This window comes from Sarcophilus harrisii, chromosome 1 (genome assembly GCF_902635505.1).
Source record: "Sarcophilus harrisii chromosome 1, mSarHar1.11, whole genome shotgun sequence".
NCBI classification, from domain to species: Eukaryota; Metazoa; Chordata; class Mammalia; order Dasyuromorphia; family Dasyuridae; genus Sarcophilus; species Sarcophilus harrisii.
In genome coordinates this window covers 213,726,210-213,747,068 of record NC_045426.1, presented here as the reverse complement: position 1 = coordinate 213,747,068, position 20,859 = coordinate 213,726,210, and the positions used below count along the sequence as shown (strand labels likewise).

The 20,859-nt window shown below is 34.7% G+C and overlaps 1 protein-coding gene across 4 annotated transcripts in view; it reads right to left on the bottom strand.

The window, feature by feature from the left end:
* Positions 1 to 20,859, bottom strand: part of PTPN3 (protein tyrosine phosphatase non-receptor type 3) — a 294,046-nt gene that overhangs the window by 98,657 nt on the left and 174,530 nt on the right. For all 4 annotated transcript variants that reach the window (XM_031969204.1, XM_031969218.1, XM_031969227.1 and 1 more), the window contains exons 8-9: positions 18,728 to 18,848; positions 12,295 to 12,382 (exon numbers count right to left, since the gene is read on the bottom strand). In XM_031969204.1, the coding sequence (XP_031825064.1) occupies positions 12,295 to 12,382; positions 18,728 to 18,848 (209 nt within the window). The remainder of the gene's footprint in view (positions 1 to 12,294; positions 12,383 to 18,727; positions 18,849 to 20,859) is intronic.

Below are 20,859 nucleotides of genomic sequence, written 5' to 3'. Positions count from 1 at the left end.
TAACATATGTAATTTTAAATTATAATTTATAATATTATATCTAGCAGTTATATAATAATATATTGACAATATTATGTAATAATAATAATTATTGTTATTGTGATCAGTCAACGAGTTGGCTGGTTTGCTGAACTGTTTTTGTTTTGTTTTTTTTCTTTTCCTTTTTAAATCTAGAAGGTAGCTTTGGTAGGAATGAAGCATATAGGGATGTAACTTAAATGAATGTCATATAAAAACCAAAGGCATCAATTCAAAAAATTTACAAAAGAATTGTTGAAAGGATCTCAATATAAGATGCCTTTCTAACACTTACTTGAACAGTCTTCAATAACTCTTTTCAAATTTATTCAGAAACCTGTGTACTTTGTAAGGAATTCTTCCTGGACAACTCATTGGAAAGCAGTTTTACTTCCAAATGGGTAGTCCATGGGGGCTCTAAAATACATTTCTGCTACGGACAGTTATCAGCTGGTAATGCATACCCTTACATGTTTCAGAGACAGATTGGTAGAATACTAGTCAGAGCACTGGCCCTGAAGTTGGGAAAACCCGAGTTCAAATTCTGTCTCAGAAACTTATTAAACTAAATGAACTTGGGCAAGTCAGTTAATTTCTTATATCTCCCTTCTTCCTTCCTTCCTTTTTCCCTCCTTCCCTCTCTCTTCCTCCGATCCCTTCCCTTTTTTCTTCCTTTCCCCCCTTTTTCCTTTTTTTCTTTCTTTCCTCCCTCTTTTGTTCCCTCCCTTCTCTCCTTTTCTTTTTTCCTTTCTTCTTACCTTCCTTCCCTCCCTTTCCTCCTTCCTTCTTTTCTTTTTTCTTCCTTTTCTTTCTTCCTCCTTCTCTCCCTTCCTTTCCTCATCTGTAGAATATTATTGTGCTATAAGAAATGAGTGAGATGACTTCAAAAAAAACCTGGGAAGACTTACATGAACTGATTAAAAAATGGGTCTGCTTTTTCTTTTGCAACTTGATTAATATGAAAATGTTTTGCATGACTGCACATGTATAATCTATATCAAACTGATTGCCTTTTCAAGAAGGGGAATGGAAGAAAAGGAGAAAGATTCTATTGACAGTTTGGTGAAACCTGTGGATTCCTTCTTGGGGTTTTTAACTAACTGAAGGAAAGACTTAGTTTCAGTTAGAGTTAAGTGAAAATAAAATGCAATTTTTTTTTTCCTATCCAACTTCATGGATGTTTTGAAATCTATTCACAGAACAATGGAGGGCCCATGGTCCCAAATTAAAAATTGCTACCCAAGTATAAAACACAAATTCTTCAATTTATCATCAAAAGCCCTTTACAATCTGGATCTAACCTATCTTTGCGGATTGACTTCAAACTGGCCTATCTGCTGTCCTCTACATTCAATATTCCATTTTCCCATATTCAATACTTCCATGGGCCTCTGTACAGGTTAAGCCACAAGTCTGGAATGCTTTCCACCCTATTCTTTGCCTCTTGGAATTCTGAACTCTCCTTTAAGACTCAGCGCAAGTGCCATTTCCTATATACAAGTCATTTCTTTGCTACCATCACCACCATCACCCCATTCAACAGTTGCTCGTGTTCTCTGTCCCACTTCCAAAATTAAATTTCATTTCCTCAGTATATATTTTACATTTACTTATCTATTTATCTTTTCCTAGAAGAATATAAGCTCTTTGAGTACCGAGCCTATTTCCTTTTTGTTTGTATATTTAGAGCATCTACCCACAGCATGGTCCTAGGGACATCATTGCTGTTCAGTTATTTTTCAGATGTGTCCAATTTTCTGTGGACCTGTTTGGGGTTTTCTTGGCAAAAATACTGGAATGGTTTGCCATTTCCTTCTGCCTTTCTTTCATTTTATAGATGAGGAAACTGAGGCAAATAAGGTTAAGTGACTTTTTTCAGTAGCTTTTAATTGTCTGAGGAGAGATTTGAACTTATGAAGTTGAGTCTTCCTGACTCTAGGCCTAGCATTCTATCTACTGTGCCACATAGCTTAATCAATTCTTGAATTTAATGGAACTGTTATGTGATGTTTAATAGAAGATGTTTAATCAGTGCTTGTTGAATTTAACTGAACTGCTGTCTGAGAGAAAGTTTCACATTTTCCAAGACTCATCAGGCAAGGTATGTAGACAAAATCTTAACCCCCTTCCTAACTCCTTCCTCTGTCATGTACATAAGTAGATACACACAAATAATGAATTGAGCTTTTGTAGAGGATACAAAAATGTCCATTTGAATAACATGTCTGTGTTTCCATGTCTTTTGTCAAAGAGTAGCTGAAGGTACTGTCTGATAGAGCCCCCAAATCTCATAACTTAAGTCTAGTTCCAGTAAAAAAAAAAAGTGTGCTTTTTTTTTTTGTCTAATGTGTGCTTTCTTTTGTCAGATAATGAAACCAACTTTTTCTGGTTCATCCTTTGTCAGCCCCAAAACTTAGGACCAGATTTGGTGTTTGGGTAATTACTACTGTCCAAGTTTCTGGTAGCTTTTGCTTCTCATGTTCCTCTTAGATAGGTCTTTGTTCTGTTTGTAGCCTTCATTATTCTCTGCTACACTATTTTTAATTATGTAAGTTGTCTCAAAACCTTATGGAAGCAGACTGGCTATAAATAAATTAAATTACTATAATCAATTCCAGGGTTCTAGCTATAAAGAAATTACATAAAGGACACTAATGTTTGGTGTTGTTTTTCCCGCTAAGGAAACAGCAGCTTTTATGTCTCCCCCAGACAGCTGCCTTTGTGTGGCTGTACTGTTCACACAGTAACATTTTTATATCTTCAGTACCAGAAGACTCTTAAGATGAGTAGAATGTAAAGAAAATTATAATTTTCAAATGCTGCCTCTTTTGAAAAAAAATTTTGTTGTCAGCTATTTAGTTTTTAGGTGTTTCTGGTTTGGTTCTGATTAGGTACAGAATGTTTATTTGCCAATCAAATTTCTGGCAACCACATCACTTTAAAGCACAACCTTTATAATTAGAGTAAGAAAAAAAGGGGGTGGGGTGGGTTATGGCTAGTAAAGGAAAGCATCATGTTCTATTCTGGCCATCCTTAATTCCAGGCCCTTATCCAAAGGATATTATATTGGTAGAATGTAAGCTACCTGAGGGCAAAGAATGTCTTTCATTTTATCTTTGTATTCCCTAGCAATTAGCACATGTGCTCTTTATATAACTTAATATTTTCTTGTTGGATTAAAATGGATATAAAAGAAGCTCACTGATAGGCTACAGCAGGGGGAGGGAATCTTTTTTTCTATCAAGGGTCATTTGGATATTTATAATTTTATTTATAGGCCATATAAAATTATTAATTTATAGAACTCAAGCAATAGGAAGTTGCTCTACTTAGCTTTCAGCTCATCATTGCCTGCATTTGCCATAGCAAATAAGGCTTCCAGACTGGATATTTCCCACCTCTGGACTACAGTAATAGTCAATATTTATATAGTGCTTACTTTGCACTAGGTACTAAGAAAAATACTTTATAATTATTTATTTAATCTTCAATACAATCCTGGGAGAAAGTTGCTATTATTCCCATTTTATAGATGAGATTAAATTCCTGGCTCAGGGTCACACAGCTAATAAATGCCTGGATTTGAACTCAAGTCCAGGCTCAGTGCTCTTACCACTATGCCACCTTGATGTCCTAAAGTAGACTGATACAAACAGGAAAGTTGTCAGGGCCCCCTGTTTTCCCCCCAAAGAGAAGGATGGTTAGTTTAAATATTCAGATTTCTCTCTAGGTTCGTGACAGAGTGACTCTCATTAGAAATTGAGAAGACACTGAATAGATGAGTGTGAAATGGGTCAATAAAAACAGATGAAGCTCTGAAGTCATCAGAATGACAGCTTCTATGAACCTCTCTGCCACGTTTCTATCTCAGTTACAAAATATTATATCTGAAATAATCCAGTTCAACCTCCCCATTTTACAGATGAGGAAAATTAGACCCAGAAAAGATAAGTGATTTTTCTTCAAGTCCAAGAATTCATAGAGTCATCAGACCTTGAATCCAAGGTCTTCTCATTTCAATTCCAAAGCTCTTTCCAAGCTGCTTATTCAGACTACAAAGACCCTTTAGCTTCAGTCTTAGTCTTCTAAATTTCTCAGATTCAATCCACTACTCAAATGAGATAATCTTTTTCTTACTACTCTACTCCTTGGCCTCTCAGTAAAAATCCAACCAAGCTATTCTCTTTCTGCCTAAACCATTCTGACTCAGACCACTGACCTCTCACTTTTAGAGTCCTCCCCAGTCATCATTAAGCTGGTTAAGCCTGAACACAACAGCTCACTTCAATCCAATTGGGTGAAGGGGTCAAGCTCAATTCAGCTCAATCAGCAAATAATGAGGAATATCACCCTGTAGGAACAATTCATGGACAATCCGGCAGAAAGAACTGTCTTACAAAGGCTAGTAGCTGGGAAAAATGCCAGGCAGCAAACAGAGCTTTGAACTAATAATAGCTCACCTTTATATAGCGCTTTAAGACATACAAAATGTTCTCCATAATATTATCTCATTTGATTCTTATACAACCCTGTAAGGAGACGGCTATTACTATCTTTATCCTTTTCAGATGAGGACAATGAAGTTCAGAGATCAAGTGATTTGCCTAGGATGACACAGCTAGTAAAAATATCTGAGATGGTATTCAAATTTAGTTCTTCTTGATTCAAAAGCATTATCTTTATTCACTAAAAGCCCACCAGAGGGCCCAGTCCTCCACTTCACTATAAGAAGTATTCTGATAGTGTTCAGTAGACCCAAAAAGAATTATTATCAAGATTTCTGGCTGTATGTAGATAAAAGATCTAAGGATTTTCTTTTAGAAAGCCTCGTGTTGTTTTAATCAGTTTGCAAAAAAAAGTTAAACCACCTAGATGGACAATACTATGCTTACAGGAAACCATAGTGGCTGTTTGTCCTTCCAAGAAGAGGACCAATGACATCATGAGACTGAGTTCTAATGTGGCTGATCAGACCAATGTGACCTCAGAAGGCTCTACCACAGGTCATGCATAAATGGTTGATTTGAGCATTTGAGATGGAGAGGTTTCTAGATTTGCATTGCTTTGTGCTACTGTGATTCTGAATTTGCTCACAGGCCCAAAAAAAATTTCTTTGATGAGGGCATGTCATACTGGGCAGTCTTATACCAGGACCTCCCTTGTTTCACAATTGATAGTAAAGTTCTTGAGAATATCCTTGTACCACTTCTGACTCTGTATGAGCACCTGCTCCTGCCAGTACTCTGTAAAATAAGTTTTTTTAGGTAAATGTATGTTTGGCATTTGGGTTCCCCATTTTATGGATGAGGAAAAGACTTTTTGTTTTGTTTTTGCTGAGGCAACTGGGGTTAAGTGACTTGGCCAGGGACATTTGATTCTAGATTCTAGGAAGCATTAAGTGTCTAAGTTCACATTTGAACTCGGGTCTTCTTGACTTCAGGGCTGGTGCTCTATTCACTGTGCCACCTAGCTGCCCTAGAAAAGACTTTTTTAAAGACTATAAAGAATTCCTCTGGAACTCAAGCACAAAGGACTCTAATTAACCCCTAAAGGAACAGGTTTTCAGCTGGAAGCTCCAGAAGCTCCAACAGGACTAAGGTTTACTGCTGAAACATGCCATTGGGGTCAGGGTCTTGGCTCCAATCTTAGACTGGAACCAAATGGTCCTGGTAAAAGAATTCTAGGAGGAGCTTAAGATTCAACATCTAGGGGCAGCTGTGTGACCCTGGGCAAGTCACTTAACCCCGAATGCCCCAGGAAAAAAAAAAGATTCAACTTCTAGGTAAACTGTCATCAGATAAGGTATAATTCTTTCTGTGGAAGCCAATTAATTGTTACTTGAGGAGCAAGAGACACCACAACCATAAACTCCAGCAGAACACCATGCCAATAATAAGTTGATAATAAATCAATCATATTTCTGATCATATTGATAAGATAATAATTGACAAGTCAATCAATTAATGAATCTTATGCCAAATTACATGTGTGCTATGAACAGACACTATTAGGATGCCAATATGAGCCTTGTCTCAAAGTTCTCTTGATTCTTATCAGTAATTACTGCTCTTAATCCATCACTTGCAAAAGGAAAATGCTACTGAGGCTGAATACAGGAGTTTCTGGAAATGACATTGATGTATATGACTCATAATGGACTGATCTTGAGCTCCCAAGATGCCAATAAGCTGAAATGTATTTGTGCTCAGAATCCAGGGCCAAGCCTCTTCATCAATATTATTAAATCAGTTTTGAGGCTGGGCAGAGAGGAACTTATAACTTAGGATCTGCAGCATTTAGTACTGGTCTACAACTAGGAGCTGTCTAGAGTACTGAATCTGTTGAGACAGTGGAACTGCTCTTCAGAAGCTAAGATTAAATGAGACAAAGTTTGTATAAAAAAAAAAGTGCTTAACACAGTAGGTACTATTTAAATGCTATGCCTTTCCCCAAGAACTCTTTTTGTCTGCAAATATGTGTAAAACTTGCCCTTCTGCTTCACCTGTAACCACATTAGCAGAGCTGCAGTCCCACCCATCTGAAAGCATCCTTACACCTGTGCTCAGAAACTACAAAAATTTGAGATGCTGTAGTTGACTATCTTTTTTTGTTGTTGTTTTTTTTGTTCCTTATTTTCTAAGTTTTTCTTTTCTCTTCAATTTATATTTATTTTTTCTCTCCTGCCTGGGGTCCAGGGAGAGTAAAAGAAAAAAAAAGAAAAACAAAACCTGTGGAACAAATATACTTCATCAGATAAACAAATTTCAAATAGTGACCATGTACAGAAATATGCATTCCATTTTGCCTATTTCTTCTATCATTTTTCAGTTAGGAGGGTTATTTGTACTAAATTCATCTAGATTCTTTTTTCAACTAAAATGTATATATTCTCAAGGCAGCTATTCTCAGATATATATTAAGAACAAAACAATCATTAAAACTACTTCTACAAAGTATGATTAAAACAGACCTTTAACCCTCCTAGCATCTGCATTCCTTAATTATTTAATTCAAATAAATTTCTATCTTGATATAATTTCATATGAATTATTTAATTAAGATCAGAAAAAAGAAAATCAGGCACTGGTATCTAATCCCTGGAAGCTGTATTGGAGGAAATATTAAGGTTTTTGCTTTCTAGCAGAAAAAATTAGCATGCTGCCTTTCCCTTTAGTGCTTTTAAATGCACTATCTACACTATTTAAATTTTATTCAGTGTTTTGATATCTTAAACCCTGGAATTATACAATTTAAGAATTGGAAGGTATTTTGAAGATCGTTTACTTTAATTCCCTTTAGTCTATATTTAATTAATGTATGTTTTTATTTATATATCTATATATAATTTGGAGGCAGCTAGATGGCATAGTGAATAGAGTGCCAGCATCTAGAGCCAGGAAGACTCATCTTCCTAAGTTCAAATCTAGCCTCAGACACTTACTAACTGTATGACCATAGGCAAATCACTTACCCCTATTTGCCTCAGTTTCCTGAGCTTCTGTAAGGAAATGTAAAATGAGCGGCTGAAGGAAAAGGTAATCCACTCCAGTATCTTTGCCAAGAATATCTCAAATGGGAGGGAGTCATGGAGAAAGATTTGGACATAAATGAAAACAACTGAACATATAACACAGAAATCATATGCATATGTGTATGTACACATACACACACACACACACACACACACACACACACACACACTCACTTACTTCTCTGGTATGGCTTCCAATGATTAGAAACTACTGTTTTTTAAGGTATCACTGTATGTTACTTCCAAGCCTAATTTTAGACTACTTAATATCTATTATATTTAAGACCATAAAATACCAAGGAGGTTCTGCCAGGTCAGGAGGTATGTAATATTTCATTAATGAAGGAGTTAGCAAGTTATCTGATTTTCACTGTGGCCACTTGCTTACTGTCCCTGACACAGAATTCCTCCTCATCCTCCTAACCTTACAGGAAGGTTCCATTTAACTTCTAAAAGGGATTTAAAATCTCTACTGCTTCTAAATAATGAGTAATATATGGAATGAATGTTGGGAATTGGTCAGGACAAAAACCTCATGCTTTTATCTAATGTACATACCTACATTCTAAACAACAACAACAAAATCTAAGCATCTACCGTGGTACACACTAGAAATGATATATCCTCTAGCTGGTTTTTAAAGCCCTTCATGTTCTAGCCCCTTCCCACTTTTCTAGTGTTCTTAGACTTTCCTCCCCTATTCACTGGCCTCCTGGCTGTTCCTTACGCAAGACACTCCATTTGTGCCTTTTCACTGGCGGTTTCCACATAATTAGAATGCTCTTTCCTTCCTTGTCTGTGCCTCCTGGCTTCCTTCAAGACTCAATTAAAATCCCATCTTCTTCAGGAAGCCTTTTCCTTATGTCCTTTCATGTCGTCCTTTCTCTCCCCAAGATTTTCCCTTAACTGACCCTGTATACATCTTGTTAGTACCTAATTGCTTGCATGTGTCTCCCCATCAGACTGTAAGCACTTTAAGGATAGAAACTGTAATTAGCCTTTATATATATATATATATATATCTTCAATGTTGTGTTTGGTCACATAGTTTGGACTTTTAATAAATGCTTCTTGACTTGACTAGTCCAACACTTTCATTTTACAGATGAGGAACCCATGACCCAGAAGAAAAGAAATAATTTGCTCAGAGTTAACACAGCCACTAAGAGGCAAACCCAGGTGAGCCTGTTTCCTGATCCTAAGTATAGTTCTCTTTCCACTATACTATGCTGCTACCCAACAAAAATAAAACACAGTGTCTGTCTTTATGGCATTAATAGCCTTTGAGTTGTGAAGGAAAGACACATAAAATACATAATATTAATAATACATAAGTAAAAAAAAATAAAACAGAGACCAATAATGATGATAATAGCTAACATTTACATAGCTTATATATGTTTATTATGTGCCATGTACTGTGCTAAGTGATTTATAACTGTTATCTCATTTGATCCTCACAACAATCCTGGGAGGTAGGGGTTATAATAATACCTATTTAACAGATAAGGAAACTGAGTGAAGTGACTTGCTCAGGGTCTGAGCAAGTATCTGAGGGCTGGATTTGAACTTAACTCTTCACCTGGTCTTAGCTTGGTCACCCAGCTATCCTGGAGTTAGCATACAAGGCTGGAGAGAGAAGGTCTTTACTGACCAGCAATTAGGAAAGGCTTCATGGAAATGGTGGAATTTGAACTGAACTTTAAAAACCAGAATGGAATTAAAGAAAGGAGTAAGAAAATGTGTACCATATGGAAGAATTTGGAAAAGACAGGGAACAAGCAATGACTAGGACAGTGTAACAGGAGACAGAAAAAAAGAAAGGCTGATGTGAGGTTAAGGAGAACTTTCAGCTGCAGATCAAGCAAGGAGACTAAAACTGTCTTGGTAAACAGTGGGGAAGACACTTGATTCAACAAATAAGCATTTATCTTATAAATGCGTATTATGTACCAAGCACTGCCCTAGGTATAGTTGTTACAAAGACCAAAGTGATAGAGTCCCTATGATTTTGGTTGTTTATAAGCTCACCAAGAGACAGTGTGTACATACAGAGGTACAAAGGAAACATATGCAAAATAGACACAAGAAAATTTGAAGATGGAATGACTAGCAATGAAGGAGATGAGAAAGGGCTTCATCTAAAACAGAATATTTCAGTTAAAACCTACAGGAAAACTAAGGATTCAAAGAGGTGGAGGGGAGGGTAAAAAGGGACTATATTGCAGGTTTGAGAAGTAGCTAGTGCAGTCACATTAAAAATGTAGTGTTAAATGTAAGAAAAGATAAGGCAGCCAGTTTGGGTGGACCACACTGTGTGTGATGGGGATGGAGAAGTTAAGGCTGGGGCCCAAACAGAAAAACATTTAATTATTAATGTTTATGATAATATTTAATCCCAGAGATAATTGGGAGCCATTAGAGTTTATTAAGTAGAGTTAAATAGACTCGAACTTCAGAAAAACTGCTTTAGTGTCTAAGTGGAAGAGAAAAAAAAGAATAGAAATAGGAAGACCAATTAAGAGGCTAGAGCAAAAGTCCAGGTACTAAGTGGTGAGAGCCTGAACTAAAGTAGAAAGTATATGAATGGAGAGATGGGAATGTGAGGAAATTACAAAACTTGGTGACTAAATAGATACTTGGGGTAAATGAGAGTGAGAAAATGATGATTTCTAAGCAGCACTAAATATATAAATATGGCAGATAAGTCTGGAAGTAGTTCAAACCATGGATCAGAGGAGGAAAGTAGTGGAGGAGGGAAACATATATTTATAGTATGTCTAGAGTGGTTGTAAGAATAGAGGACATATGCAAGGTGGCTAGAGGGGGCAGACATAAAATAATCACTAGCACTTAAAGTGGATTTTTAAACTGCTTAAGACAGAGCCCAAACCATAAATCTTAAATATTTTTAATTTGGCATATATGAAAACCAAATATGCCACTGGTTAAATCCTCAGAAAATAATTTATCACCAAGAACAGATAATTTCTTAAACATAAGGATATATGCCTAAGCCAAAAGTTACTGTTTCATAAGACTCTGAATCATATTCAGGTTCCCAACAAAATACTTTGAAATAATATTTTTACATGATGTTAACAGTCTTATCTGTCTGAAGGGAATATTTCAGAGAAACATGGGAAGACTTGTATGAACCAAAGCAGAGTTAAGTGAGCAAAACCAGGAGAACAATTTATATGATAACAGCAATGCAATAAAGACTGTGAAAAACTTAGGAATGCTAATTATAATTCCAGAAGACTCAAGACAGAATGCATTATCCATCTTCTGATAGAAAGGTGATGGACTCAAGAGTATGGATAGAAACCAAGTTCTTTTTTAGACATGATTAATTCTAGAATTTGTTTTTCTTGACTTTAAATCTTTCAAAGAGGGGTTTGTTTTTCTTTCTCAACTGGCATAAGTGGGAGATGAGAAACAGAAAGGGAGAGAATATAGAACTAAATTTTTTTTAAAAATTTAAAAATAGAGAGTGGAGGATGTATTTGAAAAATAAATCACATAAGTAGAAATCAAAAGAAAAAAGTCATATCTGCTGATATTATGACAAAGACTCTAAAAAGATATTAGGCTGCTCTTTGTAAATTAAGAAAAATGGATCAGTTCAGAGGTAGAAGATGTCAATCTTCTTTTTGCATAAATATTTGAAGCTGTTCCTTTTTCATAAAAAGGAGTTATTTACTTATTAGGCTTTAGCTCAAAAGCTGTTAGTTATAGTATAACCTCTAAATTACTTTCTAGGGAGAGCAACAGAAAAAGTTATTTAAAAGATACATTTGATACATCTAAGATCACTTAATAGAAGGACCTTTTCCAGAAAGAATAGAAATAGAAACAGTAGTTTCCATAATGCATTGTTCCAACATCATGAACAATGGCTCATTGTTCATTGTGAAACTTTTGGATATATCAAGGTACAATTTTCTTTTACTATCTGCTTCATAATTGGAATACATTATCTTGGAGTGCAATGGGCATTTCAAAAGCAGAAACCCAAAGAATCAAAACAAAAAAAGTTGTCAACTTCAAGGACAAAATTAAGTTACAACCCCATAGGGTAAATGTAAAAGATGCTCTGCAAGAAACCAGAAACAATTAAAAAAATAAAAAATTACCTTGCAGGTATGAGAACTTAGGAATGAATCAGAAAACATGAATGTACCCTTTAAGATTCTAAAAGTGTTTCTAATATATCTCCCACCCCCCAAAAAAAAAATCAAACCACATTTAAGGAATAAAATACAACATCTCCTCTTCAACCAGGCCAGGTTCACAATAGGAGATGGTTCAAGGAATGAAAACAAAGAAATATACTCAATTAATAACAAATATTTATTAACTAATCAACACAATCACACTGTCAATGTAGAAAATTTACTCTGATTTTCTGGCAAGGAAAGAGATTTTAAGGGCCTATTTGAATCATGAAGTTGTCTGACAGAAAATCACAGATGTGACTTTATAAAAAAGTATTTATATTATTTCTAATAAAAAAGTCCTTCAAAAAGAAAGAATATGAATTAAAGAATAATCAATAGAAAATAAATAATTTCTACATTAGCTTTCCAAAATAAAAGACTTGCTCTATATTATAACTCATAATGGCCACTCATCTACTTTGGAGAGAAAATATTTTATATTAACCAAGGACATTTCATATTAAAAAAAACTTAAAACATTAGTAAAATTTTCCAATCAAAAGATAATAAAAATGAACATACTCTACCACTGTGCAATTCCACTCCATAGAATTCTAGTGTTCGGGCAATGTTAATAAAACAGGATTCTGCTTCAGATTGCTTGAGGCCACTAGAGAAAATAAAAATAAGAAAGAGACTTAATAGGAAAGGAAAAGAGCAATTCAATAAGCAGACAAAAAGAAACTAGGGAATTATTTTTATAACAAAATCAACTAAATTTGATAATCATTTTTGCACAGTTGCCTCAATTTTAACTCTAAAAGAAAGCAAAAATTCTATTAAAATGAAGTGATCAATTTAATTTATTTACTATGACCTTAAGTTTCTCTACCCTAACCATGATTAAATGACCCATCTCATTTACTGGTCTATCAATATTCAATTACAATTACCTCTATCTTTTTACATATTTGAAGCTACCCAATTTAAATCCAAACTGATTTTCTTTTTCTATTCCTTGAAGAATTCCAGCACTGGAACTCCCAAAGGCAATGTTACACACAGAATCCAGCCTTAAAAATTCTGAGAAAGGTATATATTTGTTTCCTTTTAGAAGCTCTTTTTAATGACCTAATTCTTGGTTTTAGCTTTCAGAGTTTGAAGTATAATTTTGCCTGTCAACAAAGTCAACATTTACTCTTTTATTACAGTTTAATTTGGCCTGAATATAAACATCTGCAATGAGGAGAAATGCCTAGTCATTCTTCCTTTTAAAATACTGACAAGAAGGATTCTCCCTATTGAAAAGAATCAACAACAAAACAAATGTATGCATAATACACATAGTAAGAGTACTATAGTACTTTGAAACTAACTAACATCAATAAAATGAACATGAATGCATTTGATTGCTATAGGGAAATATAAGAAGAAAATAATTCATCAATTTATACTTCATCTAATATATATATTTTAAAAGACCATAGTCATCTGAAACATTTCTAAGAAGTCTCAGAGGTTATGAATTGTAAAAAAGGGGAGAAATACACACACACACACACACACTCTTTCTGGTATTTGAAGTATAGTTTCCAAACTTATGATTTCCATCAATGAGGTTAGTTTTAGTTGAGATAACTCCTTCAATGGAGTTGGACAACTCTGAAACTTATATATCAGAGACAGAATTTAAACCCAGATCTTTCTGACCTGAAGGCTTCTCTTTTGTCCACCATAACAGGCTGTATCATATAGATGTGTACTTATCTATTTTTAACATGCCTATGATTTCATTTAATTGAGAACTTTCATTGAATAAAATCTCTCTTAACCAATGTTGGTAGTCACTGGTAACTTACAGTCTGAGAGAGTGAGGTAAAAGTGTCTTGACCAGGATCACAAGGCCATTATGTGTCTATTAAAGGTAGGACTTTAAAACCCAAGTCTTCCTGATTGCAAGTTGCATCAGGTCAAGGACTTTCTTTGCTTTTATTTGTATTTGCTTGGCACAGTGTCCGATATATAATAAATGCTTAATAAATGTTTACTGACTAACTGGCTGACTAAAACACACTTCTTTTTCACATATGTATAAATATCTAATGTCTATTATAGGAACATAATAGTTTGGGGTGAAACTTATTATAAAGTACAGTTATATTTTGGTTATGCTTTATATAAGCTTGATAATACCTTACACATTTGGGTTTTCTAATATTTGAAAGAATATTTTATAATTTTAAACAAACTTGAAGAAGTACAATTTTTGTATTCTGGTCTTTATGATTCATCTATAATTTCTTTCCTTTTTCAAGAGCATACATTCTAATTATATCAGTACTGTTTGTGGAAAATACAACTTGCTTTTCAATGATATCTTTTATTACAATAAAATCAAAATATCAGTTTTAGACTGTCATAATTTTTATTCCTAGGATCAATACAATGAGGGACAATCCCAATAAGGGAGAAACTCAGGTTCTAAAAGTCACTAGAAGTAGGAATGATTTTTAAAATGTATGTAAAACTATTCTTAACTTAAATGTAGGGTATTGAGAACAGCAAATGATATAGTAATATACTAACTCCCCAAACCCTGACAGAAACAAAGTGCTAATAGGGGAAAGGTTTATGGACATAGTATTCAGGGATGTTATAGATTTTATGAGAGGGGATATACAAGACATGTTTTGGTTGTTCATGAGGGAAAACAGTACAAAAACTTGTTATTGTTTTTCTGTTCAGATTTTATAAAGAAGATCTAATTATACCCAAGAGCTGGCTTTAGGACTTAAAAAAAAAAAAGTATCAAAGTCCTTTACTTTGATAAGGACAAACAACTTTATTTTATTTTATTATTCATTATTTATTTATTTGTTTTTTGCTGAGGCAGTTGGGGTTAAGTGACTTGCCCAGGGTCACACAGTTAGGAAATGTTAAGTGTCTGAGGCCACATTTGAACTCAGGTCCTCCTGACTTCAAGGCTAGTGCTCTATCCACTGTGCCACCTAGCTTCCCCAACTTTATTTAATTTTATAAACAACTTTTTATTTTATTTATAAACAAATTTATGGAGAAAGCCGAGGTCATGTGAATGGCCCAAGAGATGATCCAAGCCTAAAGCTAAAACTTTAGAAGTATCCAAGAGCTTTGAAAATAAACAAAAACTATCAAGAACATGAGTTCTTCTTAAAATGGGAGAAGACTAAAGCACCAGAGTAAGTTACCAAAAGTTGTACTTAATAGGAGGTACTTAATGAATATATAATATTCCCATTTCCAAAGGTTTGTCTCATATTTAGAATTTTGTATTTCAAATATTAGATTTGAAAAAAGATAATAATTTCACTTAGCCGAGGCTCTCAGCTAATGAAAAAGATCGCAGACTCTGCTTGAACCATTTACTAAAAAAATAACTACCTAATGAGAAAGCTTTTCCACTAAAATAAGAAACAAAAGAAACCACCTTCGAAGATTTTTTCCTAATAAGTTCAGTATAAATACTATCCATTAAGGGAACTGTTAATGCAAACAGATGCAAATGACTTAATTCCCATACTATTTTAAAAGTATTTAATAGAAATTATTCTTTTAATGATTTTCTGTAATTGTATTAATAGGTTTTTTTTTCCTGTAGGAAAGGCAATAATGCCTGGATTTTGAGCTTAACATTTTGAGATTTGCCATCTCATGGTTAGGAGGTCAAGTTATTGGGCTAATGATACCTTAAATTGGTATCATATTCCAGGTAGTGGCTAGAGTATTGATGAGAAATTAATAACCATTTATGTATGCCTCCCAAACTGAAGTTTTAGTCCATGAAAACAAACATTTAACTTGTACCTGATGATTTTCACTAATTGCTAAAAAAAGTATATAGGAAAACTAAAGTCTTTCTCAAAAATTTCTCATATGTAGTAAGGAGAAAATCCAAAATTTCAAATTAATTTTTATTAGAAATGTGGATAACTAAAGGATCTTTTAAAAGATAATTACTAGTTTAAAGGAATCATTTTTTTAAAAGAAGGAAATGATAAATAGGAGAGGCAGCATGGCCAAATGGATAGATAGAAAATTGGCTTCTAAGCCAAGAAAACCTGGGTTCAAATTCAAGCTTTTAGTGCCTTAGACAACTTTCTAAGATTTTAAATTCCAGAGAAGTTGCTAATCTGCCCTGATAGGAGTTTTTCTGTCTAGGAAGTAGGTACCCATGCCAAAGAAATCACAGGTCCTGTATCTATTCTTAGCAATAAACATGAAACCGTGAAGTTATTTTTTAAAAATTATCTCAGCTAATAGGATTATTTTTTCTCCAGTTGAAATGGATTGTGCTCTTAAGGATAGATACATTAGAGCAGCATGTTTCAGAAATTCTTGGAAAATGAGAGAAATTGTTTAGTGTCTATGCATTTTTATTAGGTTTTGCTTTTGTTTTTTCAATTGAGAAAGTAGGTACAATGGATATTGTATTTCTTGCCTTCTCAATGGGTGGAAAGAAGAAAGAGAATTCAAAACAGTAAATACATTTTTTTAAACTCAATTAGAGAGTGAAGGAAAAATTGTTGTTCAGTTGTGTTTTACTCTTCATAGGCGCATTTGGGATTTTCTTGGCAAAGATACTGGAGTTGTTTTGTTATTTCCTTCTTTAGCTCATTTTACAAATGGGAAAACTAAGGTAAACCAATTTAAGTGACTTGCCTGGGGTCACATAGCTTGTACTAATATAAGGCCAGATTTGAATTCAGGAAGATGAGGCTTTTTGACTCCAAGCTGACATTCTATCCATTGAGACACCTAGCTGCCCTGGGGAAAAAAAAATAAATGCTTGTTTTTTTTAAAAAATGGCACTGACTTAGAGTCAGAGAGCCGAGTTCAAATCCAACCTCAGATATTTACTGTGACTTTAGGCAAGTCACTTAACCCCTCTTTACCTCAGTTTTTCATTTGGAAGATGGGGATACTGGAGAAAGAAATGGCAAACCATCCCAGTATCTTTGCCATGAAAATGACAGTCCATGGGATCACAAAGAGGCACACATGACTGAAAAACAACAATAAATTGAAAAAAAATTTTTTTAAGAAAATGAGAGATACATGGATTAATAACAATAATAATGAAGATTATGACAACAAACATTTATATAGTACCTAGCTATGTGCCAGGCACTGTGTTGCACTTTATAGATACTATCTTATTTGATCTTCGCTACAACCTTTTAAGTAGATTCTATTATTACCTTCCTTTTAGATGAGAAAGCTGAAGCAAAAAGAGTTTTATGGCAAGTGACTTGCCCAAAACTGCATTAACTAGTAAGTTCCCAAGGCCATTTCTGAACTCGGGTCTTCCCAACTCCAGTTCTGGTGTTCCATCCACTGTGCCACCTAATTATCAGCAATACTGGTTTAATCTAATACACATCTGCTAAACAGTTTTTATACATTCAAATTCATGGAATGTTAACAATTTTAAAATTGAAATGAATCTTAGTCCAAATCTTACAGATTAAATTTATGCCCTGGACACAGAGCTGTCCAATAAGCAGGTCATCTCAGAGGCCTTTGGATCTTATGTAACCTGAAATGTGAAGTCACAGGATCAAAGAATGTCAGTAATAAAATGAACCTGATGGATTAAACATAGCCCTTAAGTTATAGATAAGGAAACTGAGTGACAGAGCTTTTAAGTGATGTTGAAAATGTCATGACCCAATAACCTGATCTTTCTCTAACCATGGGAAGGTCAGTCTCAAGGACAATTGGTTCACAATCTAGGTAGTATTGCTTTTATTTTTTTTTAAATTGTCCAAGATCACAGAAGGTAGTTTAGTAGCCATAGCCAGAAATTAATTCTAAATTCTCTTCTTTTTCTAGAGACTTTGCCATTTTTATGTTATAAACAAGTAGTTTTTGAGCACAGATAAACATGACTTTAGGCAATGGCTTCTCCTTGGACTTATTACTTTGTATAAGACAGTGAGGGCTGTAGTCAGTCACCCTTAGCTTCTATTTAATTAAGTTCTACCTATTGTGAAAAGTAATTTTAATTAAGTGAACTAAGTGAAGTCTGTGTTTTGACATCATTTTACACATGTCTTTTTATTAATTTCATAATAATTAAAGGAGGACTTGGTTGATCCTTGATAAACTTGGTAAAATACTAACAGATATTAAAATATAAACTAAATTCAATCTGTGCTTTGGCCAGCCATGCTGAAACAAAATGATAGCCAAGACAACTTTTGAAATGCATAGATCTATGGGAAATTAAGGCTATAAAGAAAAATGTCTTAATAGGAAAACAGACTCAGTCTGCCATTTTAAAACACAATTTATCATATGACATAATTTACACTGGGTAAAAGAAAAAACAGTCATTTACCAGCAATGACTAATGTTGAATGAACAGGTGTTAGTTACTTTGCCCCAAGAGAAGCTCTCAGTCATACTTCTTGTTGCTATTCAATTGTGTCTGAGTCTTTGGCTAAATACTAGAGATATGAAAAACAAGCCTCTGTTCTCAAGGGGATAATCTTGTCTAATGGGGAAGACAATATGAGAACAACTATGTACAAACAAGATATGATGCTTAGTTGTTTTCAGTTGTGTCCGATACCTTGTGAACCCTTTTGGGATTTTTCTTGGCAAAGATGCTGACGAGCTTTTCCATTTCCTTCTCCAACTCATTTTAAAGGTAAAGAAACTAAGGCAAATAAGGATAAGTGACTTGCCCAGGTCACTCACACCTAGTAAGTATCTAAGGCTGGATTTGAACTTAGATCTTCCTGATTCCAAACCTGGTCTTCTATCCACTGTGCCATCTAATTTATACAAATTTATACAAAGAGGGCTACCAACTTGCTAAGCCCATCCACCATCCTTTTAAAAGAATTACTGAGCCAGAGGTAAGATAAGATCATACAAATCACATTACACAATGACTATACACATCCAGAAGTAAGTTATTAAAATAATCAGTGATACACATGAAATGATTCTGCTTTAGTCAGTTATTTACCTGTGCTGTTCATGCAGTGACTCTACTCTGGTTACAAAGTCTTTATTCTGATCTGGTATAAACTGGCTATCGGAAAGATATCCTGAAAGATGCAGTGAAGAGTTATGGTCTCCAAAGTGAGCTATTAAAAAAAAAAAAGGAAAGGGGGAATTAATAATTATTTTAATCTTTTATTTAAGACAGAGAAGACTAAGCATTGTAGTCAAAAGAATCAGTGATTCTTAGTCACAAATAAGACTAATAAAGATAACACTTCTTGCTATGCACACAATGAAGAATTCCCATCATGGTTGAGAGACAGGATGAGTCTGAAGAAAGCTTTCCTTTGCACTAGGTCCTTTACCACGCTCACTGCTGATAGGTGAATTAGAAATATCCAATATATTTTACCACACACAATACAGCACTTTAGGTTTAGATGCTGAGTTTAGAAACCTCTTTCAGAAATAAAAGGCTAGTATTACACACTAAAATCCAAATCTGTGTGACTAGCTGTGTCACACTGGACAAGTCACTTAACCCTTTAAACCTCAGTTTCCTCATCTGTAAAATGAGTTAGAGAAGGAAATAGAAAACCATTCCAATATCTTTGCCAAGAAAACCCTTAATGGAGTGATGAAGAGTCAGACATGATGGAAAATGACAAAAGAAAAATAAATTATACACACACGTCTTGCTACACATGACACATATTATATAAACCCATGCATACACACACTACTCTATAAATTACTTTATTCCTAAATTTGAAATCCCTATTAGGGGGACATTATTTTTTATCATCTCCTTGGCTTGAAGTGCAATAATATAACATCTGCTTCTCTCTCCTTTGATTCTGACATAAGTGCTTTCCAATAGTTTTCTGTCCTCATGCTAATCAATTTCCATAGAGGAAAGATTGTTGGCATACAGAGCTACAGCCCCTTAATCTTCCAAATCTGTTTCTTCTAGATAAGCTATTGCTCTCATCAAGTGCCAGGACTAAATTCTAATTTCTTTTTAAGAACCTATAGGAACTGCTATACCAAGAGAGCCTTTTTCATTATGTTACTCATCTTAGTCTTGCTTTCTCAGCGCTCATTTTTGTTGGTGACAAACCCCTGGGATGCCAGCCTATTCTTTTTTGCCAGGTTTCTCTCTATTCCCACTCAATCTGCCCATTCGATATTCTGACAATCCACATGAATGTTTTGTGTCCTGCCTCAGGTTTCTTGCTGATCCATTCCTTTGTTCCCTTCTTTTGTTAAACTCCCATGATAACAGACCTCTGTGTCTGCAGACTGTCCATTCTCCCATCTTTGGGGATAGATCAATAACGGCTGAGAGCAATGAACAAATTGGGCATCAAAGCCAGTCTGCTCTCTGCTAGAAAGAGTGGAACTTGTGGTCCCAAAACAACTCAATGCTGCCTGGATTAACCTTATCACGGAATTTCAGAGTCCAAAAGAACTTAAAAACAACTCAGGTCAACCCATATTTTTGAAAAATAAACTCTTTATAATAATATAATCAACAAGTATATTCATTCATCTTGTGCTTGAAGACCTCTAATTATGCGGAACTAAATGACATGAGAGGCAATGTACCACAGTGAAGAGAACACTGAATTTTACAGTCGGAAAGATCACGTCAAATATTTGTTGTATGATCCTGAGAAAATCTTTTAATCTTTCTATCACGCCTCAGTTTCCTCATCTGTAAAATGAGAGCACTGGACTCAATGGCCTCTAAATTCCTTCTAACACGGATGCTGAGTGAAGTGAGTAGAATGAGGAGTACATTGTACACAGTAACACTGTATGATGATCAGCTGAGAACTGGCTTAGCTCTTCTCAGTAATAAAATGATCCAGTGCTCAGAAAAAGCTGTAAAGTCCACTATGAGCTCATGCAAAATGAAATGCATTGTGTACAAAGTAATAGCAATGCGGTGGGATGATCCTGCCCATTACAACTAGCTGTGTGACCACAAGAAAATTGCTTAAACTCTCTAAGCCTCAGTATTTTCATCTGCAAAATGGAGGAAAAACTGGCAATCTTCTTACATCCCAGGACAATTTTAAGTCTCACCAACAACTATAACCTATTCCACCTACCCCTCCCCCCAAAAAAATCCCCACTGCATTGTAAACT